Genomic DNA, 25,413 nt, shown 5'->3' on the forward strand with positions numbered 1-25,413 from the left:
ACGAAAAAAAAACTAGTAGTTTGTAGTTTAAGGATTTATATATAGCAATATATATTTAACTCATTGGATAAACGTATATGGATTGAATATCATCCATAATATTATATAGAAATATGTATTTAACTCCTTGAATAAACGTAACTATATGGATTGAATGTCATTCGTAATATCAAAATGGTGAATTCAAATCAATTAAGGATTTTAATGTTAACAATACAGCAAGCTTGTGTTTAGATACGTACGTTTGATGTTGATCCCGTTCTTTCTTTTATTTTTTGGAATTTGACTATGATTTGATCGGTACAGAATTCAAACAATCGAGATAAATTGGTTCTGTACACGAGTATTTTGCTTTACTTGAAGGTCGTTGCTGTGCGTTACTTGACAAATCTCTTGTTGGTAATAAGTTAGGGAAAATGGTTTTGTTTTTTGTTTTTATTTTGTAGAAATAATTTTTGCGTTGTTAGTGGAAGAAATATCTTGCGTATAGACGAATTTGATTTGTTTTTCTTCAAAGAGTAAGAATGAAGTCTCGGGTGGAAGTTTTTACGATGTGACGTAAGTCAAACCGGAAGTTGAACTGTGACAAGCGAGAGTGGTTGGTAAGAACAGAGCTTTTACTTGTTTTCTTTCTTTAACATTATTTCTTTTCAAGGAGATGGTTTATATTGTACGCACCCGTCATAATCTTTTTTGATAATTTCATTCGGTTATCGTTTTCATAGTCTTAGTTTTTCTAATTGTGAAATGTTTTGTTCTTCATAACTAACCACTGACGTGAATTTTAATTTCTTCATTCTTCGCTGACGCTGGGTAGATGTAGTGAGTGAAGTCACAGTGTCTCCGATCAACACCTTTGAGACACCATTTCATAAAATGTCTAGAGTTTACTTTTTTGTTAACAAGATAAATTTTAATGTTCCAGACATTTTTAAACAGCTTCGGAATGAAACAAGCCCAGAATGAGTTGACCCCCCATTCAGTGCCCATACTACCCTTATATAGCAGATTTTTAGCCATTATGAAATTAGATAGTTTGGTAAATGTCATAATTTAGCTAAAAAAATAGTTATTGTTTTTGAAGTATCATTTCTGAAGAAGGTACACTTTTACAGTTGCATGTAATAAAATTCCCTTTTACATAGTAAATAAAATGGATTTCATTTCATTTACCATTTTTGTTGAATTTGATTAAGGATAATTTTATCTGTTGGAGTCAGCAAAAGATATTCCAAACATATGAAATGATTCCTTCAATCATAAATATAAAAAAAGGAGATGTTTATTTTTCCAGTGAGAGAGTCATCCACCAAATACCAAGAGATAAAACAATATTATCTCCAAGTAAATCTACAGCACTTTGAAGTGCTATGTATCGTAAAGATTCACCCAATACAAATGAGTCCTGATATCAAGCAGGGAATAAGTAATGGAATAAAATAGTGACAGAAGTAGTTACATTGTAAGAATTTTATTTTCCAGTCAAGGACCCTCACAGGTTGCAATTTTCAACATTGCAATTTTACTAATTACATGTACATGAAAACAATAAAGAATAATGGAGAAATGCTACATGGTTCATGTAGTATGCTAGATATTTAATATTGCTTTTTATCCCTTGAATTAATAGAATGCAGATTTAATATTTAATTTTGATAAATTATACATATACATGTATATCAAAATCAAATTTTTTTTTTCAGCAGAAGTAAATAGAACCACTCAGATCATACACAGCAGGTCAAATGTATTATTGTCTTTGTCATCTGAAGTAGTACTGTTATTATAGGGATTAAATTTTGGTGCACATGTACTTACTTAGTCCTCTTCGTACCTTCTTGTGTATAAGGTCTCCACCCATCTCCACAAGTCATCCCTATCTTTGGCCAGTGCCTTTCTTTGCCCTCTCCCAGGTGTATCCTTGCACTTTAAAAAATAAAATTTCAGTTTTCCAATTATTTTTTTACTGCCACCGACTACAAAAAATGGCAAGTGCAAAATTGTAATGCATGTATCTACTTTTTAAATTAGAGTTCTGGACAATGTAAAGTTAGTGTGAAGATTGAACGAAAATGGCAGCATATTTTTCACCACTTCATTAAATTCACGTTTAAGAGTTTTAGTAGTTCAAAAACAAATTAACACTGGCTAGAGATGATAAAATCAAAATACCTTTAATTGAAAAGATTGTAAAAAGTTTCTGTACATGATTTAAGAGTTGTAAAACCTAGTGGGTTTGTATTTATTATCAATAGGATGTTGATAAAGGGGAGATGCATGTAATTGGCAGGAAAATCAAAGCTATGATGTTTTGTGTAGAAATATGCAAAAGAACTTATAAAATAACTGAGAAAATTCTTTTAAAACATCATTTGTTGTCTTTTTTTTTCTGAAGACCATTTTACCCTCCATTATCATTGAAATATTATTTTATGAACATTGTAAACAATTTTTGAATCCCAGGATGATTTTAAAGGGAAATCATAGTGAAAAAAAGACAAGTTTCATTGTCTTCCAATTTATGACATATTACTAGTTTTTAATAATATTTTTGTATGTTTAAAAACCATAAGTCAATTCAGTTTGATTAAAAGCTTTTAAAAAGGTGATGGAGACTCTCATTGTAATTGTTAAATGAAAAAAGAAGACAAATGGGGAAAAAAATTAATTTTCATTACATCTATCTGCATACTCAATTTTCTGTCCCTGAATTCTTCTTGTACTTTGAAGTTTTTTTTTTTATATTTCCTTTTTACTTAGCCTTTCCGTTACAAATGAGAATTTGTTTGTGACTAAATGATTTGTAGGTAAATACAGTAGATTAGAATTCCACTTCTAAACTATGTCAGGTTAGATAATGGAATCTTTGAAAATAAAAAAAATGTTTTTATTTAAAATATCAAAAGTAGATATACCTTTCTGGTTCCCAAATTTGAAAAAAAATTTTCTCGGCCGACCAACCCCGTTCCAGTAAAAAATCTGTAAATCAATAAATTTGGAAAAAAAACTAGCCTTGTTACTATGTCTTCTTGTTGGTATTTTTTCATGCCGCTCTTTGATATTTTCTGAGACCAACAGATCTTTATAATACAAAAAGTGTAACACAAAAGTGACTAAATTATTTTAAAATCCTAACGTAAAACCTGAAATCGTCAATTTAAACTTTCAAAATGGTGGGTATTCTCAAACCATATTTCAACCACTGCCTGATTTCAGAGGGACTGATGCTTAAAATGCTCCCTTTTGGAGTGTAATATGTCATATTATGAGACATGTGCTTTGATAAGTTGTGGTACTGCTTAGTGAAAAGGAATGCGATTTTGAGTGATGAATGCTAAAATGAGGAAGGTGAGTTATACAGGGCCTGTTATTATAAGGGGCATATTAGTTTTTTTTTTGTATGAAGTTTATGGAGTTTTTTTATATGTTCCGACTTGAATTTTTTCAGGATTTTAAAGAACAAACAGAGAATGAGTGAAATCAGTGACTTAGACCGGTAAGTCTGATCAGACTGAGGACTAAACTATTCCAACTCTGCCTCATTCTTGGTGTCTAAAATAAAACATTTCACTACCTAGATGTACTCTGTATGGTAATGATTTTGATGAGATAGGAAACACATATGTCTTTAAGTATTAAATGTCAACATAAAGACATTTAAATAAACATTGTTTTATTTTAATTACTGTAAGTTATTTCTTAAATTTGTATTTTATCAAAATTTTACACTTTCTAATAAATTCATTGTGTTTACAAGTACCTACATGTACATGTACTGTCATGTATGTCATTAACTATTCAAGTCAATAAAGAGCTAACTGTTATTTACATTGTACCCGTATTTAGTTCAAAATGGAAAAAAAAAAGTAACAATTTCAATGTTTTAACTGAATTTCATTTAGAACTTGATGTTAGTGGACATGCATTAATGTGTTACAGACAAATTGAACAGCTGAAAAGATGTGAAATCATTAAAGAAAGTGAAGTAAAAGCATTGTGTGCTAAAGCAAGAGAAATATTGGTAGAAGAAAGTAATGTTCAGAGGGTAGATTCTCCTGTCACGGTGTGTAACATTATTTTTATGTTTGGGGTACATATATTGACAGGAAGTCTGTTCTTTCAGTTTGTTACCATATCCATCCCTTTTTCCATTGTCACTCATAATTTACATACAAAAGATTATCCTGAAGTTGCAGTCCCAAAGTAAAACATAAGTTTAGAATTAAATATCCATATTTATTAACACAACAGTATTTATATTGCTAAAAAAGGGTTATTTTAATGGAACTAAGCATATTTTGTGAAATCTACTGCAGTATATTGGCAATGCTGATCATCTTAGATACAAAACTGTATAAAACAGATTAATAAATTATTTAAAATAAGAAATTAAATTGTCATTTTCATTCAAATCTTGTGAGACATGGAGAGTTTGAAAGTTAATGTAATGATAAGTCACGAAGACTCAATTGGGGTAAAATAAGGTGACATGAATGATCACCCCATGACAAAACATTGATTGACATGAATGACCAACCCATGGCAAAACATTGATATTTTTAAATGAATCTGCATGAATTGTTTCAATTCTAATTGGTCTAGTTTCTTCATGTTTATGAAAAGATACAGCCTACGTATTGCATCACATCATTATAACAACCATTGTTCAGCAAAAATCTCTTGTGACATCAGTAAAATCTATGATGTCGGAAATAAGACTATCACATGTCTATGATATTGGTCATACGTTTATCATGGCAGTGGTCTAAATACCTTTCAATGATGTCATAGTAGACTCTGTAACAATTAAACATTTGAGACAAGCATCAGAAATGATGAAACATTACCAGGATGAATAGTGCAACACTAAGATGTTTTTCTAAGCTTCAAATGTAGCACATGCAAACACTGAGTGTTAGTAAATTTTAATGCAATATTGCTTTTTAATTTGATTGTAGGTTTGTGGTGATATACATGGACAGTTTTATGATTTAAAGGAACTATTTAAAGTTGGTGGTGATGTCCCTGACACCAACTATTTATTCATTGGAGACTTTGTTGATAGAGGCTTCTATAGTGTAGAAACATTTTTACTTCTTTTAGCTTTAAAGGTAAATGAAATAACTACATCACTCAAATTGAAACACAATATTTAAAGAAAGCATATTAGGATTTATTGTGGGTATTCCAGAAATAGTGGGGAAAAAAGCTTCAAACTCTATTTAATCAAGTCTCAAAATTCATATTCAACAAAATTGATCAAAATATAACAGATCTAGTTTTCAATCTATTATCTACACTGTCTAAATTTGTTCAATATAAAAATAAGGGAGATGTGGTACATTGTATGATTGCCAATGAGATAGTCATCTACCAAGTGTCAAGCATAATAAATGTGAAATTATTCATAAAAAGACAAAAATCGACCTAATATATACAAAAAATATTAAGCAAATAACAATTAACATAAAAAACAATGACAACCAAGTTATTTTTATATACATGTTTTAAACTCATTGTTTTACCAGTATTATCAAATTATTACATTTGTGAGTTAATGAGGTTTTTATAAATCAATGTTTCTGCCCATATCCCACTTATCTTGCAAGCGGTTAATTGGGTTTTCGATCCTTCAGGATCAAAATATCTTATGTCACCGGTCTACCACTGGAACTTCCCTACTATTTCTGAACACTACACAAAAATATAGTCCAAGTGTAATTCCTTTTATTTCATTCAATACCTCTTTTATAACAAGTAAATATGTTTCATGTGATTTATCTGCTCAATAATATTCTATTATTTATACAAAAAACTTCAGATTTAGTCCTGCAACTGAAGAATTGAGGGACTCCTTTTTGGCCTTGAAAGATATTTAGTAATAAATTTACATTTAGGGAATTTATTTCTTGCAGTAATGTATCTGGAAGGATAAAATATGTTTAATATTTTCATTTTAACACATTTATAAGTCAAATTATTCATTCTATCATTAATATTTTACCAAGTATAAATGGGAAGTGAAGAGCAGCGATTTTAACCAAGTAAAATTGGTGGGAACAATTGAAATTGATAAAAGTATCTAGATTTTTAAAATCTTGTGTTTAGGAAATTATTTTCTTAAGCTGATATTGGTTTTATTTAAGTATAATTGTTATGTATGAAAATACTCTGTTAATATAGCTTTTGAATATAAATGCACATTAACTTTTGGATAGTTTACTTGAAATAGGGAAAAATGTGAAATGGAACAAAAATTTGTGAATATGTGTGAAGTTGGATCAGTAGTATAGATTGACTTTCAGTTTATTCATATTAAAAGAGGACAGTTCTTAATAGTATTTAAATGCAATGTGTGATCACAATTTTATTTAACATCATGTAATCTTTGAAATTTTTTTCATGCTACATTTTTCACAAGAATCAAAAACTGCCAGTGCTATCAGCACTTTGATTTAAATTAAACTGTTCAACCTTGGATATCATATGTAGATGTACATGAAGATAATTATTGTTCAATGCTTAGGAGGGAAGATTATAGGCACCGAATGGCAATGAGGACTTATATTTGCAGGTGGTCTGAAACATGAATGGCTTAAAATCATTCTGATCTGTTTGAAATGATGTACATGTAACTCTTAAGTGATTGAAATTTTTAATTCTTGCATATTCCTGTTGCTTCATCACCAATATAACAACATAGCACTGCGTAATCAACAAAATTTTTAGTAGAGTAGAAATGGTTATGTATGCAAGACCTAAAATCATTCTAACCTCAGAGTCTTAGTGATATCCTGTTAGTAAGTTTATTTTTTAATTAAATTGTGAATTTTTCCTGTGTTGTAGGTTAGATATCCAGATAGAATAACATTAATACGAGGTAACCATGAAAGTCGGCAAATCACACAAGTATACGGTTTTTATGATGAATGTTTACGAAAATACGGGTCCATTACTGTATGGAGATACTGCACAGAAATATTTGATTACCTGAGTCTTTCTGCAATTATTGATGGAAAGGTGAGAAATTGTGAATCATTCACAAGATCTGTTGTTTTAGTATGACTTGATGATGACCACTATCAAGTATTCTCAATGTATTCCACCGAGTGCATAATTTCTCTTGTGACGTCAGTCAATGGGGGTAATTTAGAATAAACAGTTTGTACACACCTGACATATCTTGAAATGCTGTTATTGATAAGACAAGGCATTTTGGCTTTAATTCTGGAATTATTGCATCCATTGATTATTGAAATTTTGTCATTTAAATCTTATTAAATTTTTATTGTGCATTTGAGAAAAATACTGCATTAGTTGTGTAAAAAATCTATAATCATTATTAAATGTGAGTTTTAATTATTGCAATATTTAGTCAGTTGACTCGGTTGCATGACTTTCCAGGTAATTTGATAGGGCCTAATCTAGTTGGAGAAGTGACAATGTGTCGGAAATGGGTCAAGAGAATACAAGACTGAATCTGATATCTTGAATTTTTCTTCTGTTTGGGCAACTAAAAAAAACCAAATTTTTTTTACAGTACTGAAGGTTTTTACCAGACATGTCTGTTGGTCCTTTGATATTTCGTTTTCACTGAAATGAGCACAAACTTCTCCTTGTCTTCGATGTCTAGATTAGGCCCCAAATTCACACACTTCTGTATCATATTCACACAGGTTACCACAAGTTAAGTTTATTTCTACAACATTGTTTCAATCAAAGCACCGAAGGTGCTAAAACTCAGAAGTCGCTTGGTGTGCAACCTGCAAGATAGGTTCCCGATGTTTATTTTTTAAGCAATGTGCTAGAGTGTCGGTTTGAGAATGTTTTGGTGTTGAACTCATATTTCCCTTGCAACCTGCTGCAAAACAAAAAGAAGATCTACACAAATAACGTGAAAATAAGATTATTGCATTTGTTTATGCTCTTGAGACCTTAAACTCGAAAAAAGGCTGCTGATGATGTTGATTGTGACGCTTCTTGATAAAATGATTTTGATTATAATACCATTCACAGGGCATAGTTGAAAACCAACACCACCCAAAGAGAGATAAATTGTATTGGCTTTTAACTATCTTCTTTGAAATTACTACACGGCCAATTGTAAAAAATAGTTTGGGGTCTTGATTTACCAGTTCAACAATATTTAGCAGAAAATTAACATTTAAAATGTTTGAAATATCATCTTTTGGGATATCAGTGAAATATTTAAAGTTTATAAGAGAATCGCGCATTAATTTGAAGAAATTATTTCCGTCCGTGAAGTTGTCTGCCAGAAGCCCTTTTGTCATTCTTATACTTACAGACTTTTTGTATCGCGCTAGAACTCTAACAAATAGGCTTCTGGAACAGGGTTATGTTGCTACAAGATTAAAGTCATCACTACAGAAGTTTTATTGTTGTTATCATGAACTCGTGGATCGTTATGGTGTATCCATCACCATGAAAACTGATTTATTCAACGGGTTATAGTTTTCCTTCCCTCGTTTGTCTACCCCGATCTTGACTTCTTATGAACAACTAGGCGGGTGTTTCTAGAAAAGCAGAGGACACTTACCCTACCGGTGCACCTGGTCTATGCTCCCAGTTTTTAGTGGAGTCCGAGTTGCTCATTTGCTTTTGTTACTTTGTATGTGTGATTTTGGTTGCTTTGTGTTCTTTGTTGTGTGTGTCTGTTTTCCATGTCTGGTCTTTGTCCCTGGATTACATTCTTTTGATTACCGCTATAACCTTGGTTCCCCTGATCACTCCTACAATACTCGAAGTCACTGACGTAACTTTCAAGTAAAAAGCATAGAATGATGAACAATGCAATGGTTTTTTGCAGAGTCATTGTCAGAGATTTTCTTACTGTTTTCTTTGATGTGTAATTCCAAATCTCCTGATTTCAGAATTTTTTCCCAAGCAAAACAAATATATTGAATAAGATTAAAGTGGCAATTAACAATAATTTTTTGGGCATGGATATGTCACCAGAAATTATCACTTGAAGTTCAAATTAGTTCTATTGCTATAAAATATATAACATGTATTGAAAATAACATCTCAGCAAATTTTTGCCAGGAGAAAATTTTGATAGGGAGGTCTGACACTTGAGAGTTTTTGCAGGTTAACACCATTTAAAATCACTTGACCTAGTCTCAACATCATGTCATTGTTTTACAGATATTTTGTGTTCATGGTGGACTATCACCATCTATACAGACATTAGACCAGATCCGAGCTATAGACAGGAAACAGGAAGTACCACATGATGGTCCCATGTGTGACTTACTTTGGTCAGATCCTGAAGGTACATATAAATCTAGAAGTACAGTAGAGTTCGTGTATAATGAATGTCAGGGGACTGTCTTAGTTACTTCGTTATATGCATCATTCATTATATATGAAACTTTTTTTTTTCAAAACTAGGATTATCTCCCCTTTTATTTTTTTTAAATTGGTATTATTGCTTAAGACGTAGCAATATTGATGCGCTTTGACCAACAGTAAATTAAATACAGTCCAACCTTGATGTGTTGAACTCGGATTAGTCGAAATCTCGGATAACTCTAACTAATTACAAAGTCCCACCAAAACTCCCCTTACTCCAATACAATTTTACCTCGGATGAATCGAAACTTTGGATAACTTGAGGTAATCAATCAAGCCCCTCAATAGCACTTTAAGGTTAATTAACCCTGATGTCTCGAAGTCAACTAATTAGTCGGAAAACTGATTGATTTATTACAAACCATGATTGAAGTGTGTTTTAACAACAATTAGCATGGCTTTTAAAATTAATTTGTTGACACTCATTATGGTTTGATTTGTTTATTTAATCAATTTAAAATTGCGCGTGTTATTAAAAGAAACGAATTGTATTAAGAACATGCTGGAAATTACATTAACAGTGATATAAGATATTTTGATAAAAATTTTTTTAAAAAATACAGATGAACTGCAATGGTATCTGACTATTTAATGAAACTTCAAATAGATGATAGTAAGGGTATTTCAACGACTACACTCGTTTCGCTAGTGAATTTGAAATTTTATCGTAAAAATGTAGAAAACATGGTTTGACGATACTCCTGATTGTGAATCAAACAAAGCAACATGTTATGAACTATGACGTTTTTGATGTAGAAAAAACAAAAAAGGAAATTTCACTAAAACACTTGGTGTCGTTCAGTATTTCAAACATGATAAACAACATACAAAAAATTATCTTCTGATAAGGAACTCATGACATTACGAAGTACCGTGTAAAGTGAAGTACATGTACATGTACAAGCACAACAAATGATATAAATACAGAAACAATCATTGACCAAACTACTAGTATTTCCAGTTTATCCTCGACCTTGGATTACTCGAACCTCGTATAACTCGAACATTTTTGCATAGTCCCTTCGACTTAACGAGGTTCGACTGTAATTGTTTTGTAATGTGTATTCCTTATAAATGATGAGTAAAAATGAAAACAATTGTTTTTGTTGCTGTTGTAGCTGTTTTCATACTTTCTCTTTTATCAGTGTACATACTAACCCGTCCTTTTTGTAGGGCGCCCGAGCAAGAATCTGTGTAAAGATAAGCATCGCATGGTTAAACTGTTACATAGTATTGTGCTCAGTTTCCTTTCTATTCATATTGGAATTTCAATTCATTAAAGAATTTATTTATCAAGCCTTTTCAAGTCGGCAGTAATTTACACAGTATATTCGACTGCTTGAAGTGTGAAAAACTACTGTTTTGATGGAACTACCAACAAACGTAATCATTAAATCAAAAGTGATGAAAGTTTACAATCTGGGATGCTCTTGGGCTAAATTTTTCAGTGGCTTGGGTGTCATTATTTAATTGATATTCTAATTGAGTAATAAAACAAAAATACAGGTAAGATTAGCTGGTCTTCTAACTTTGTGTTGACATTATTGAAGAATTTTCATCTTTTATTTCATATTAAATATTTTGTTTACCATAGTCAAAATTATATCATCTTTAAATAGATTAAAGATGCTTTATGTCTCCAGGACCTAAACTTTTCAAGAATTATATGCATTGAAAAATAAATTTAAAGCCTTATTTACCATGATGTAAGGATATTTGAGACGTTATTGGACAGGACTATTACAATAGATGGTCATTGTATAAAGTGAACTTATAAATTAATCAAATGATGTAGTGATCAGATAGAATTTTCTTACACAGTAAACATTGGTGTTATTTGTAGATACACAGGGTTGGGGAGTAAGTCCTAGAGGAGCTGGTTATTTATTTGGTTCAGATGTCGCAGCACAGTTTAATGAGGCCAATAATATAAACTTGATATGTCGAGCACATCAATTGGTTATGGAAGGGTACAAGTGGCATTTTAATGAAACAGTATTAACAGTCTGGTCAGCGCCCAATTATTGTTACAGGTAGATAGTTCTTTTTACTTGTGTCAAAATATGAAAAAAATTAAACAATACAGCCGATCTTCTGTCAGTTTAAGTTAGCTTTGCAAGTATCTAGTAAAAAATTGAAAAAATCTTTTTGATTTAATATTTGATCAGCCCCTATCCAAATATTGATTGATCGGTAACCATATTGTAATTTAATTTAAATTATTTTAGATTTATCGAAGTTAATGATGTCACAGTTCCAAATTAGGTTATACTAAATAACCTGGGTGGCCCAAAGAGAACCTAGCAATCCAGGGGACAAAGAATTTTTTCAATGCAAAAAGAACTTTAAGTACACACAGAAAAATGAGCAGCATGAATGTACCCTAAAAAACCAAGTGTTTGACCCAAACATAAAGGTTTAACTACTCACTCATGAACTAAATAAAATTATATGTAACTTTATGAAAGGTCGAAAGAATTTGTGTTACTTTTCATATTTTTGTCATAAAATATTGTGATAAGGCAAGTTTGTTTAATTATGTGATGTTATTATAGGTGTGGAAATGTAGCTGCTATATTAGAATTAGATGAACATTTACAGAGAGATTTTACCATATTTGAGGCAGCTCCACAGGTAAACATTCCTTACTATTCATTCAAGTACACCCTTAAAACACACACCAAGAATCATGCATGCAGTCTAGGGTTGATAGACAAATATCATTCTTGCCCTTTGTGTATATCATTCTGCTGAAATAAAACCTGTATCAAAGCCAATATCAGCAGTCACCAGAAAACTTCACTTAACCTACCCTTCATATGACAACTATGATTTTGAAGGATGCAACAAGGGCTTTATAGGAAAGAACCTGGTTTATTATTTATTGCCATAAAAAAGAAAATGACATAATTACTCTAATGTGCTTTGTGAATTGGCCTGTTGGGACTACTCTCTGACTACTCTATGACAGGATACTAGTGTTTTTTGACATAACAATGAGTAGCTAGGGAGAAGTTACATTTCATGCATTTTTTATTCACTTCTTATTTTGATTTTAATAGATATAACAGAGTTAAATAATCATGATAAAATTTATCAATCCATTCTGACTTCCATATCAGCTAATGTACATGTAACTCATTGGAGGAAGGACCTGGGTATAAATATTCTGTAAAATGTGTTTTATCCATAATTAATTTTATGTGATATTTTCCTTCCTTTAAACAAATTATTTACTCCTAGGGATTTGAGTATAACAATTTCGGTAGTATTTAAAGGATGATGTTATTTGGTTGTGAATACACTTGACACCGAAAATTTTGCATGCTCATTACAGTTTGAATTTTTTGGTGCTTCTGCTGCATGTACTTGCACAAAAACTGTCTCCTACACTAATATTAATTTAACGGGATAAATTCATTCACAACCAGATAACATACCTGTATATGTTTTAAATTGAAGCATTTGAATTCAATAATTTTTGCATATTGACATAATTATGTTCTTCCCCACTTTAAATGGGAGACATTTTGGTGTTACCAGTGGATGGAGACATGAAATGTACATTTTTGAAGGCAAAAGCAAACTTTAATTTAAAATCTGCCTATAATCATGTATCTTGATCTGTTTTAATACTCTCTGTGTTAAATGAACACCTGTCTAAACTGAATAAAACCATCATGTCATAAGGTGCTAGGTTTAGAGTTCAGTATTGTTTGTTACCGCCAAAATAAAGCAGTTTCCACTGATAATCTCCATGTGTCAAAAATTTGCTCAAATAATCCCAAGTAAGATAAACTTTTTTTCATTTGGTAGTCAAATTATAGGTTCAAAGAGTAATCAAAGGAACCAAGATTCTAGCGGAAATCAAAAAGAATGTAATCCAGGGACAAAGACCGGACATGGAAAATAGACAAAGAACATAAAATTTCACTAATTTAATGTTTATAACTTGTCTTTTTCTTGACAATCTCTATGAAATAAATAATTCAAATTTCTCAATATAGAAAATAACATATATCCCTCCCTACAAAAATGGATGGGGATAGTTTTGAAAAAGGCCAACAGTATAACTGGTGTTTGCTGTATTTTTACAATGTATAGCATCTAAAATAACTAAATGTAAACAGTTCTGCTTTATTATCTTCATTCAACATTGTGTAGTTGGTCAAACTAATTTCTATTATGTATTACAGGAGTCTAGGGGAATTCCATCTAAGAAACCACAGCCAGATTATTTCTTATGATTTAATTGGACTATAAGTTATTATGATCAGGAGAAAGAAAATTACCATAATTAACGTCAGTGGAAGTGAAGTTTTATCCAGTGAACAAAATATTATTACAGAATGGATTAACATAGTGGCAATAGAAAATTGTAAACTTGTGAAAATTTCAGATATTTATTTATCCTGAAGGAGGGCCTAATCTAGACATCAATGACTGAGATAATTTTTTTGTAAATTCTGTTTGAAAAATAACAATATACATTTTTGATTATTTAATCTATTACAAAAACTTCTCCCTGTCAAAGACAAATGGGAGAAGTGAGTACAAAAACAAAGAGAATTTTTTGCTCATTTCTCTCCCTAGATTAGACCCTGCTGAAGCCTACACAGCTAATGCTTGTTTAACAAAACTATCAGGAAAAATCATCTCTCATCATTTCTTCCTATTTTACCTCAATCATGTAGAGCTTGAAAGTTTCCTGGTAATTTCGTTGATGTAAAAAACAAATCTGATATTAATAATTGTTATGTGTTAGAGCTGATTCATTAAATAACCATTGGGCCCAAAGAATTCTTTACAAAATTGAGTATCTACTACTTGAAGTAAGTTTTAATTAACTACACATCATTCAGTCAAAATCTATTCTGATTATTAAATACACTAACAGATAAAATTTGTTACCTTCTGTTCTATACCTTGTGTGGGATAACTAACATAGAATGTATGAACTGTTTCTCTGACATTTCTATAAGCTTCTACTTGTTATTGACATCTTTGTTTTTACTGTGAAACTTGTCTAGACATTAACCTAATAGGACAGAGTAGAGGTTTGTTCTCATTGAAGATGTGCATAGGTCATCTGACTTGCAGAAATTTTCATTTCTCTCGTCATTTTTCACAATAAGAGTGACGGAGAACCAGGAGATGAATTAAATAGACTTAGTGTGGTGATTTGTAATTTAATACTTTTTATATTACTACAAGTGAGGGTTGTCTCGCTGGTACATGTCTGAAGGGTACAATTCTGTAAATGTCATCAGTTGACTGTCTCTGTAGATTTATTTGAATACTAAATTAAAAATGTCAAGATTCCAGAATGGTTGTCCATGAAATGTAAATATTTGTTTCCATCGTCATATTATTTTTCTTTTCTGATTGATGTTTAAGCTTGTAAGAATAACCTGAGTGTACTTAAAGTGACAGTCTTAATCATATTCCATAACATCTGATGTATATAATTATCTATAAAATATCATGTACATTATCCTTATGTAAAGTCCTTTCAATTTGATTATCACATCTTATGATTTTCATTTGACCAATAGTGCTATTGTCATAAAAAAATATCAACGTAATTTCATCAGTTCATCTTGAATTGTTGGCTATTTATTGATTATTGCCAAATTTTTTTTCTACTACACAAGTTAATATTTAATGAGATAATGTCTTTACATGATTACCGTGCAAATAACTTATGATATTTATGTTCACATATACACACAAATAGTTGCTCACCTCTTAAATTTATGTTTACAGTTCAGAAGGCAAAACATTGTCACTTAGAAGAGATGTCTATTCAGGAAATTATATTGCACATTGATTCTGAAGTACTGAATTTTATTTAAATATTTTTTTGTTCTACAACTCATGGTTTATGATTGTTTTAATGTATGAAATTGAACTTTGTATGTCAATAGCCAACACAATCACTGTATTTGATTGCTGTCATCATCATTATTGAATGTTGTTTTTACTCCACAAATTTTATTATTATTTTTTATTATTACACCCAGACAATAGATGTATTCTAAGGAGACTTATTGCTGATTGATGTATGAAATATTTTGTAAGATAGAGTCCTTAGTCATTGTACAGTATCATTGTCTGAAATTCACATGGTTTTAAGATTAAAGTGATTTCAATTTGTCTGTTTGTTATGATTATAAGTTGTACCTTATGTGATACGTTCAGATATATATATATATATATATAAGAGATGTGTGTCTGTCTGTCTCTCCATTACAAATAATAACTTGAAAGTGGATTTTTGTTTAAACCAAGCACAGTTGTCATGTTTTGTAAACTCAGATCTAGTTTTGATTTTCTGCACTTACCCTGTAATCTTATTTGTAAATTTAATGTTATTATATGTCACCCCCTCCTTTTCTTCCACACTTTTTGTGATTTTCAGATGCTAACTTAAAAATCAATCAAAGATTTTTTTTCTTCGAAGTTTGTACAATTATTTAGTACTAAAAATATAAATCAAGTTAGATTTTCATCATAACCCCACATTTTTTTGTTCACCAGTTTGGCTGCTTTAAACCTTTACTATCCACTCTTTATGGTTTTGATTTTTATTGCCGCACAATGTGGCAGGATATCATTTTATGTCATATTTTGGTTTAGGTTAGGTCATCCTTATTAGGTTCATAATCAGCCAGCCAAAATAACTATTTAACAAGTTTCTATTCAGAAGTTATTTTATGCCTGACAATTCTCTAGATTACTGATGCATAACAAAGCTGAATAGGCCATAAAGGATATGTGGTCTTTTACACACCAGGAGTCCTGAATATAAGGTCATATGAGATAGAAGTAAAAATGGAAAAAAAACCTGAAACATCTGATCAGTCAACCTAGAAGAACAGCAAAATAAAAAAGAAAATAGGTTACAACCATATCCTCATCCTATGACCTTTGAATCATAGAGAATCTGATTTCAGTCTAACATGAATTAGTAAAAAAATATCTCCTGTGCATAGGTATAGACTGAACATGTTGCAATTTGAGGCCCATGTGACTCAATTAATTTCTCTGTGTACCTGATGCAAATAGCTGGCAGCTAGAGTGCTAAGAATACTAAGTTTTGGAATTTACAAGATCATAAGTTGTATGACCATGTACTGATAAAATGAACAAATCTATTACAAAAACTATTCAACTTCTTTTTTTTTACTATCAAAATTGAATTTTCAGCCTCTGGCTATACATATACATGTAACTTCATATCCTTACAGGTTTTACATCCTCATATCTATAAAAAAAAATCTATTTTTCTTGGTTCATTTTTTTACCGTTTTTTAAGTAAGTTTTCAAAAATCACAAATAAACTTAATTAAAAAATAAAAATAAAAATCAATTTGAACTTTACATTTAACAGTTAAAAACACCAATAATTTTGAAATAACTATGCCAAACTGGTCGTTTCGGTTTGTTGGTGTTAGTTTTTCATAAACTGGTGTTTGGACAAACCGGAAACGACCGGTGAGCGTATGCCGCCATTGTTTTTGTTTTCAAACATTGGGCTGAGTTAAATCCAAGACATCCTTGAACTATCTGCAGATTTGTGACGTGTAAATTGTAGGAATTCGGGATAAAAAGCAAAAATGTCGATCGGAGTACCAATTAAGGTTCTTCATGAAGCGGAAGGGCACATAGTGACCTGTGAAACAACGACTGGTGAAGTATATAGGGGGAAGCTTGTTGAGGCTGAAGACAACATGAATTGCCAGATGACAGCTATTACTTGTACCTTTCGAGACGGCAGAGTTGCACAGTTAGAAAATGTGTATCTGCGCGGTAGCAAAATTCGCTTTATGATTTTACCTGACATGTTGAAAAACGCACCTATGTTTAAAAGAGTGAAAGGTGGTTCAGGAGGAGGTGCAGGAAGAGGGAAATCGGCTATCCTCCGTGCACAAGGTATATTTATATTAACTTCATGAACTTTTTTTTTAAATGCCGATTATTCAATTAACGTACAGTTTCAAAACCAACATAATAATCTTGCAGTCTTAGTTGTAGGTCTCCCATAGTCCTCGGACCCTGCAACCCTCCTTTTTTTGTTTGGATATTGATATGTCGGGTTGGGGTCAGAACGATGTGCCATACAAAAAGTTGGAGATTCAGCGGTACCGATGAGTATTGCCCTTCACAGGCTTCTAATGACTTTCAGGTTGAAATCGTGTAGGTGGTGCATGCCTAGTTCGATTCGGGATTCATTTTTTAAAGACAACATCTTGTCATTGATAATAGCAATGATGAATTCTAGTCATGTAGGCACCAGGGGCGCATTTCTTTTGCCCGAATCTGAAACATGATTCTGAATCATTTTCATGTTTCACTGTTTCTTTTACTTGAAACAGAAACATGATATCGAAACATTTGAAACATAAGTGATTGATGTTTCAAACTGAAACACAAACCGAAACTGGTCCCGATATTATTTTGCTTCGCTACCAAGCCATTTTGTTACTTTTGAAACATGTTTGTTTTGATAGAAACTGAAACATGTTACAGTTTCTCAAATGTTGTATTTTTAATCACCGAATCATGTTTCTGTTTTTTGAAACTTTGTACTGAAACATTTTTCGGATTCAGGTAAAAGAAATGCGCCCCTGGTCAAATCGACACCTGTTTTTCATTTGTCTTGTTTGATTGATTAAAAGTACAAAATCTATGTTGTAACAAAATTTGTTTATATATGCAAAAAAGACTGAAAATTAAAGAAATTGGGAAATCATATTTTTATCTTCTTCTCTGAATCCACTTTGCCCATAAAACCAAATTTAGCAGGAATAATGTCATAAACATAAGGAAATTAAGTAGACATGATCACAAGTCATTGTAAGAAGTATAATGTTCACTTCACTGTTGGTCCATAGATATAGAAGCTCTGTACAAAACAACTACTGCAGTGTTAGAAAGTTGATTTTTTGTCAACATAGACCCTTCATAATTTTACATACTGTATTTATGTACTGTACATTTCAAAGGAAATTGAGCCAATTTCACTACAGACCTGCTCTGTTTTACATAGACTTGGTCCATAGGTCTACTGCTACTGTAATTCATAGCACTATAAACATATAAACTATAGATATGGCAAAAAGACATTGCACAAATTTGTATAAGGCATATTGTTTCAATAATCAAAAGTCGTCACAATTCATCACAAGTCAGATAATGTTCACTTTTCTGTGGGCCCATAGATAACGGCACACTCCCTTAAGAGGTGACAGATGCTGATACCCCTTTCAACGTTGTTGTTCAAAAGGGCAAACACTTTATCCTGGGCTTGTCGGCTCTTCTTGCGTTAAAACATCAATTAAATATTACTTATGTTTCATTTTAATCTTTTGTGTACAGATGATTTGTTCATCTAAAAAAAGTTCAAGTGATTTGTTTGTGTAAAAAAAAGTTCAAATTTTTATTAAAACTACAAAAATTTAATTTAAGATATAAAATAAGATATTTAATAAAGTAAGTGTTGAATTGACCAAAAACTGGTGCTGATTTAACCACATGCCTATTTGACTATTTGTGTATGTGCTGAAATGACCAGGTGCCGATTTGACTTGTACCCGTAATGATTTTCCAACATATTTGGCCTCGGAAATTATGCCAATTCAAAATACTTGGGTCAGTTGACAGAAGACAACCATCTTTTTTTGTCTGAAAATCAAAGATCGTTTTTAATCTGTTTTCAGCTGCTAGAGGAGCTCGTGGACGAGGGGGTGGTGGTAGAGGTGGAGGAGGTTTCCAGAGAAGACATTAAACCCATCTTTGTTATGAGTGAACTTTAATTGAGGACAAGTTTAGAAGACTATGATCATGTCAAATTTTTGTTGTTGATACATATATGTATGTACATTCATAGGAAACTCATTGATCAAACCATTTTCATATGCAGGTTATACATAAGGATTCTATGTCATAAATCATTATTATCAATTATCTGTCATATTTTCTTCATTGTTACTGTATACCTGTATGTACATGTTAATGATTGAAAACAAATTAAGGACACCTGTGAACAATTTCACTAAAAAGTTGTCAAATCGATTGTAAGTAATGATATGATAATAACATCATTACTTAGGATCTATTTCACACTCTAGACTTATGGTGGAATTGACCACAGAAGTGTATTTCTTTTAACGAAAATAGTAAGATTATGTTTCCATTTTAAATCAATAACCCACACAATTTTGTCTTGTAAGTTATGAATCTGCATTGAAAAGACATTGTGCATTTGTATTTGAGGTTTTTTGTCACATGGAGTATCCGGTTAGGTGCTCTATGTCATCAGGATCATGATATGATGCCTGGTTTGTGTTGTATTTTCTTAATGTTTTTATGATAATGTAAGGAAATTTTCAAATAAAAAAAAGATAAGTAATGACATATCTGTCTTTCTGAAGATTGTTGCCTTGATGGCATATGTAACATTCTTCACTAACAATTGGGAGTCAAGCATATAAACCAGTAGTCCAAACTTTAAGGTTTGAAAATGGCAGTTGGACTGTGAAAATTCCACTTTTAGGCCAGTTATATCTACATCAAAAATTCTCCATTATATGATTTGGCCTGTGGATCAAAAAAGTCAACTCTGAATGCTGTCATTACATTTAAATGGGTGGAGACACTGGTATATATTACTTTGATCAGATTTAACTTTTAACCACTTTCAGACTGTGTAAATGATCAATCCTGACTGACAAAATATAAATGTTATTCAGGACCAGCAATATTTATGAATATTGCATTAGAAGTGTTGGATGGGATGAACAGGATTCTTGAAGGACCACAAGACTAAATTAAGTTTGTGGATGTATTATGGTATGTCATTTTGCAGACATTTTGTGTTTCAACAAAAATAAGAAGTGTACAGTTCTATGTGAAATTAAATCAAGAGCAGGGAAGTGAGGATTGATTTTGTAGCTTGCAAAAGTGTTAAGGATTAGGGCCCAGGAACAAGTATTTTCTTGATAGGCAGACAGTAACTTGAGTAAATGTGAATAGATATCTTTGCAATTGCACCATGAGATGCTCTATCACTAACAATTATAAGGCTGGCACTGAATTTTAGACTTGTGACCTAATCTGATGAACAGGAAGGAGATATAGAAACAATTTTTTTAAGCTCACTGGGCCATGTGAGCTACTGCCATCACTTAATATCCGTCCTTCTTGTCATCAGCTTTTTTGTAAAACTCCTTTGGACCAATTAGAACCAAAGCAGTTTTTGATCTGTTGAAAAAACATGGCATCTGTTACTAAAAATAGAACACAGGGGTACGAGTTTATCTCATATATACTGGTATCCCAAAATTGTTAGTTTTATCAGAAGTCTGACGTGGTAATGGTGTTCACCATATCTATCTGGTCAATTTTTTGTGTAAATCTGTTGAGCCATGTTGGAGTTATTGCTCTTTACAACGTTTTTTTTTTTGCAACTTGAAAAAAATCTCCCCTGAAACTCCTGGACAGAATTCAGTGCAAACTGATTTGATTCTTCAAGTGTGAGCGTTAGGAATTTTTCTCCAAGGAAAAATAAGGCCGCTTTTACAAAAGAATAGAATTTGCTTGTAAAGTCAGATGAGCAATTTAGGCTTTTAAGATCTTGCAGTTCTGTGCTGGCAGAATGAAGTCTTAGAAGTTAAACAACGTAGTCCAATACGGTATTTCACACCTGGTTGACAAGGTAATTACCTAGCGTGGGGTCATAAACTTGTCACAGCGTAAGGCCAGGTGAAATTAAGTAACTTTCGAATGACAATTTTTAACAACATTTATGTTTAAGGTGACGAAAATTTATCTGAAATACTTTCTTTTTGAATGGATTTTTTTATACACTTTTTCAAATTTTTAGTGAAGAAAACGGTCTAAAACACTTTTGTAATTTATGAAATCCTTTCGTAAATGGCGAAATGACGAGCGCTAGCTAAATCACTGCAATACCTCTGAATGAGTTATGACTATACTAAAAATTGTGAGCATGGACCAGGTGCATCGGTAGGGTAAGCGTCCTCCGTTTTGTTAGATAAGTTAGAATTGACCTTGGAGGTTTACGGGAACCATTTAGAAAATTGGAGGCAACTTCGATACTGGTCAAATAAAATCCTTTGTCAAATGCAGTTTTGTATCCAGGATTGAACCCTGTAGTCGTATCAAGATGTGCTTTGGAAGCATTTTATTCTGATATCGTATCGATTAAATATAAATCAAAACAGAAACTCCACTGAAACTAATATATGGTGAATCTTGAGCTTAATAATCAGACATTTTTTACAAAATTCATATTGAGTTTACTATATACCAGTTAAAATGTAGGTGGTATGAATGAAATACCTCGTCTAAATAAAAACTCGCCCAACAAATCAGTAAAACAGACAAAATTATAACGACGTGCAACACATATTCTAACAAGCTGCCTATTAGAATACTGTCTCTAAATAGATCCACTGCCGACCACCACGACTGTCGAGGTTATTATATAAAATCCACATCTTCGCCATTTTTCAGATTCATTCGTCTTAAAAGGAAGATAGACAGGGGCGCACACGCCGCATCCCAATTGAATTTTCATCCACTCCCCCACCCCCACATAATAAAATTGCATCGCTTCGCTCTGCCTTAAACCCCAACTCCCATCCCCAGACGTGACTTCATATTACTAAAATATTTAATTACAGTGACGGAGCCAGGACCAAATCAATAAATGTGGAAGCCTATCGTAGCATATAAAAGGGGAGGCTTTATTTTAGTTGGTTTTTATTGCAAGCATGTTGATCTCGAAACAGAAACGGCGTAGAAGGCCGATACTTGCTGACTGGGATGTTTGTCCACTATTTCCATGTTGACTGCTGCGCTTGCAGCAGACAAGCGGTTTCCGAGTTAGAGACATGTTTGATTTATCAACAAAGGAATTATAGACACATGGTATAAAGAACTGCATCCATTGCATTTGGGATTACAGCAATGAATGTATACGTTCTGTGTTATCGAAGTAGAACGTTATGAACATATAAGAATATTAAAGATATTACACTGACTGTTATGTTCGCTTTATTAATCAGGAAGCAGATAAAAGTGGAACATTACTTCAAAACAGACTATATTTATAGAAATATAAGGAGAATAGGTATGATGAACATGTCAAAGAGACAACAACTCAACCGGAATGAAAATGTCACCCCAAAGCCAATGAACGACGCGGAAACCTTCAGAAAGCTTTAAAAAAACATTCACATTACATATGGAAAAAATGTTTCAAACACATGCCAAAAAGACTGTTTAGATCACATGTAGAAAACATTAAAATTACATGAGAATAAGTTTTAAAGAAATATTTTGCAACATTCTTAGTACACAGATTTTGAAAACGTTCCTTAAACATTTCTGAAAACTGTTTTTAAGGAACATTTCAATAATATTCCTGAGACCATACAGAATCACCTAAAAAATAAATTTTGGAAAAAAAATGTGTTCAGTCCATTAAAAAACATTTTTTTAGAATATTTCAAAAACTTTGCTACCTGGGACTACTAGCTATATAATCCCTTTTGGGATTCGGTGCTGGAGATATTTTTTGTTTTGACGATTCCAAATCATCTTCCAAGTATTAGATTCAATCAGTTGATTAAATGCGTTGAAATCGTTTACACTTATAACAAGCGACAATAGAGCTTTATTCGTGTTGGTCCTAAAATTGTAGGGACTTCAATGCTAAAACGAAAGTTATAACCAAGGTTCCTAATGTGTGCAAATAAACATTAAACAAAAAAGAATCCTATCATAAGAACTAAAATTAGTGAACAGATAACAAATAATAAGAGATAACTATTGCGCTTGTCATTCATGTCAAACCAATGTAGGACTTAACACCTAATTTCTTACCTGTTGATAAGTACATCTGAATAAAGAAAATATATTGAATTAGACAAACAAAATTAGTTCAGTAGGGAAGTATCTGTGATTTATTTCAACTGTGATATATACATGAAGTTGCTACCTTGAATTAACAGAACTTGGTTTCATACATTTCCATAAAGATCTAACAAGCACGAAAGTATGTACTTCTATCTATTCAACTTTCAAAAGCACCGAGATTGTACAAAACACAGTATATCAATTTTAAGTAACAAATTTGACCTCGATTTTTTTTTACACATTTGTGTAACTTAGATCACGATAACAAACATTTGTCATTACTATTTAATTTGATATAAATTAATCATGATGCACCATGAATCAATGATAAAGTTCTACTTAACATTCACTCTGGATAAATGTGTTCAATCAATGCAAGTTCTCAGAATGTTACATTTTCTCATATCGTTGGTTTTTTAAAAGATTTAACAACCTGTATCTTAATTCAAGTTTATAGTAGTCAGATAAAAAGTTATGTTTGAATAAGATGCCGTGCAGATTTATAGTATCAATTGAGTTAATTAACTTTTTACATGTATATATTAAGCTTAAAATAAAACTATGAGGATTTAACAGGACTGATATTTCAGGTTTTGATTCAAAGTGCATGACATTTATCTTAATTTTATTTTAGTTTTGGTAGTGTTCATATTTTACGAATGTAAAATGTAAACAACTGGGGACACATTGTTCAACTATTAAAGTACAAGTCCGGAAAAAAGTCAACCAAATAATAAACAGGAGCTGGGCATTCCACTATTTCAAGTATTTAATCCATCGACATTAATCTTCATCTTGATTTTGCTAATTATCAATTACTATTTACCGACCCATATTTAACCCAATACTTAACACGAGCACGGATACGAGATCATATTTTTACATTGTTGCAATGTTCAGGCACACATTGTCAAAAATTGAAAGTTTTGCGTGTTCTGATTTAAATTCAAGAATATGGTTTTTTTTTTTTAATTTCCCTTTATTAAAATTCGCGATAATGTTTTAACTTAAAACATAACCTTGAAGTTTTTATCGAATGTTTCACAACATTCTTTATATATCAAAAAATCATCAGAACATCACATTGGAACATTTTTGTGATATGATGGATACACGTATTTCCGTAAACATTTTTATTATGGAAAAAGTGTATATTTTTTAAATGTCTTTCAAAATGTCTGCATAGTTAATTATAAAAACATTTTAAAACGCTACGAGATAAAAGTGATTAAAATGTTTTTCCTGACTTTCTGAATGGTTCATTAAAAAATTTTAAGAAAAAATTTTGGAAAATATTTTCCAGAAAAGATTTTTGATATGTTTATGTGGAGTGTTTAAAATAATAAAAAAAAAAACACCATGTAATTTTACTTAATTCTAACTCTTTACTTTATACCGAATTGTCTTTTAAATGTACTATAATGTTTTTTTTCATTCCTGGAAGTGTTTTAAAAATATTACAACAATGTTTCTGTAGATCATTTTTTAGCACCACCAATACACTTTTAAAAATGTTTTTAAAATGGTTCGTGCTTCCTGGGTGTAGATGACGTCTTTTCACATGTGTCGGAAAAAGAGATGTCGGAAACAGCCATGTTCAGGTTTAACAGAAAAAATGTTAAATTCATGTTAATATAATGCTTAGTTCAATTGATATTAAACCATAGATCTGTAATTTTATTTAGGATTAATTTAAGCTGAAACAGTCTCCCTATATTCCGGGAAATGAAAACCGAACTTGTTTAATTATAATTGTACATGTCAAGGGGAGATAACCGTGAAAAAAAAATGACAGACGAAGCCTTCTTTTCGAAAGCATTTAGACAGTTTGCAAGAGCAACAGCAGCATCAAAACCAATTTCTCCAGAAAAGGTAGTAAACATATTAATTTGCACCCTTTAAAAACACACACAGATTCAAATATCATAAAGGGTAGGGGTTAAAAATCCACATGTTACCAATCTGTCAAAACAAACCACCATAATACCTTTTTGTGTTTTTTGTGTCTATTTGGTATGATTGGTTCTTGCCTGTCATTGTTCCTGTTTCATTTGTAATTTTAGTTCGAGTTTCCTCAGACCCAGATGGTAGGTT

At 31.6% G+C, this 25,413-nt stretch overlaps 3 protein-coding genes across 7 annotated transcripts in view; all 3 read left to right on the forward strand.

The window, feature by feature from the left end:
- The first annotated feature begins 565 nt into the window (after window positions 1-565).
- On the forward strand, window positions 566-15,528 carry LOC148605996 (serine/threonine-protein phosphatase 4 catalytic subunit). The gene is made up of 9 exons (XM_088543761.1): window positions 566-602; window positions 3,449-3,496; window positions 3,940-4,063; window positions 4,959-5,111; window positions 6,847-7,020; window positions 9,166-9,292; window positions 11,216-11,405; window positions 11,928-12,006; window positions 13,569-15,528. The coding sequence occupies exons 2-9, from the start codon at window positions 3,471-3,473 to the stop codon at window positions 13,617-13,619; spliced, it is 924 nt and encodes a 307-aa protein (XP_088399887.1). The 5' UTR covers window positions 566-602; window positions 3,449-3,470; the 3' UTR covers window positions 13,620-15,528.
- A 1,317-nt stretch (window positions 15,529-16,845) lies between these two features.
- LOC148605997 (small nuclear ribonucleoprotein Sm D3-like) lies at window positions 16,846-19,791 on the forward strand. The gene is made up of 2 exons (XM_088543762.1): window positions 16,846-17,307; window positions 19,095-19,791. The coding sequence occupies exons 1-2, from the start codon at window positions 16,992-16,994 to the stop codon at window positions 19,160-19,162; spliced, it is 384 nt and encodes a 127-aa protein (XP_088399888.1). The 5' UTR covers window positions 16,846-16,991; the 3' UTR covers window positions 19,163-19,791.
- Window positions 19,792-25,059: 5,268 nt separating this feature from the next.
- LOC148605998 (phosphatidylinositol 4-kinase alpha-like) overlaps window positions 25,060-25,413 on the forward strand; it is a 55,028-nt gene continuing 54,674 nt past the window's right edge. For all 5 annotated transcript variants that reach the window (XM_088544471.1, XM_088544473.1, XM_088544472.1 and 2 more), the window contains exon 1: window positions 25,060-25,191. In XM_088544471.1, the coding sequence (XP_088400597.1) occupies window positions 25,078-25,191 (114 nt within the window). In that variant the 5' untranslated portion in view covers window positions 25,060-25,077. The remainder of the gene's footprint in view (window positions 25,192-25,413) is intronic.

The sequence above is a fragment of the Perna viridis genome, chromosome 9, assembly GCF_037379345.1.
Source record: "Perna viridis isolate PV_CMFRI_1.1 ecotype Kerala chromosome 9, ASM3737934v1, whole genome shotgun sequence".
NCBI lineage: Eukaryota > Metazoa > Mollusca > Bivalvia > Mytilida > Mytilidae > Perna > Perna viridis.

Coding starts and splice junctions, on each gene's coding strand:
- LOC148605996 (XM_088543761.1), top strand. CDS start 3,471: ATGAGTGAAATCAGTGACTTAGACCG. Junction 4,064..4,958: donor GGGTAGATTCTCCTGTCACG/GTGTGTAACATT, acceptor ATTTGATTGTAG/GTTTGTGGTGATATACATGG. Junction 7,021..9,165: donor CTGCAATTATTGATGGAAAG/GTGAGAAATTGT, acceptor ATTGTTTTACAG/ATATTTTGTGTTCATGGTGG.
- LOC148605997 (XM_088543762.1), top strand. CDS start 16,992: ATGTCGATCGGAGTACCAATTAAGGTTCTTCATGAAGCGGAAGGGCAC. Junction 17,308..19,094: donor GGCTATCCTCCGTGCACAAG/GTATATTTATAT, acceptor ATCTGTTTTCAG/CTGCTAGAGGAGCTCGTGGA.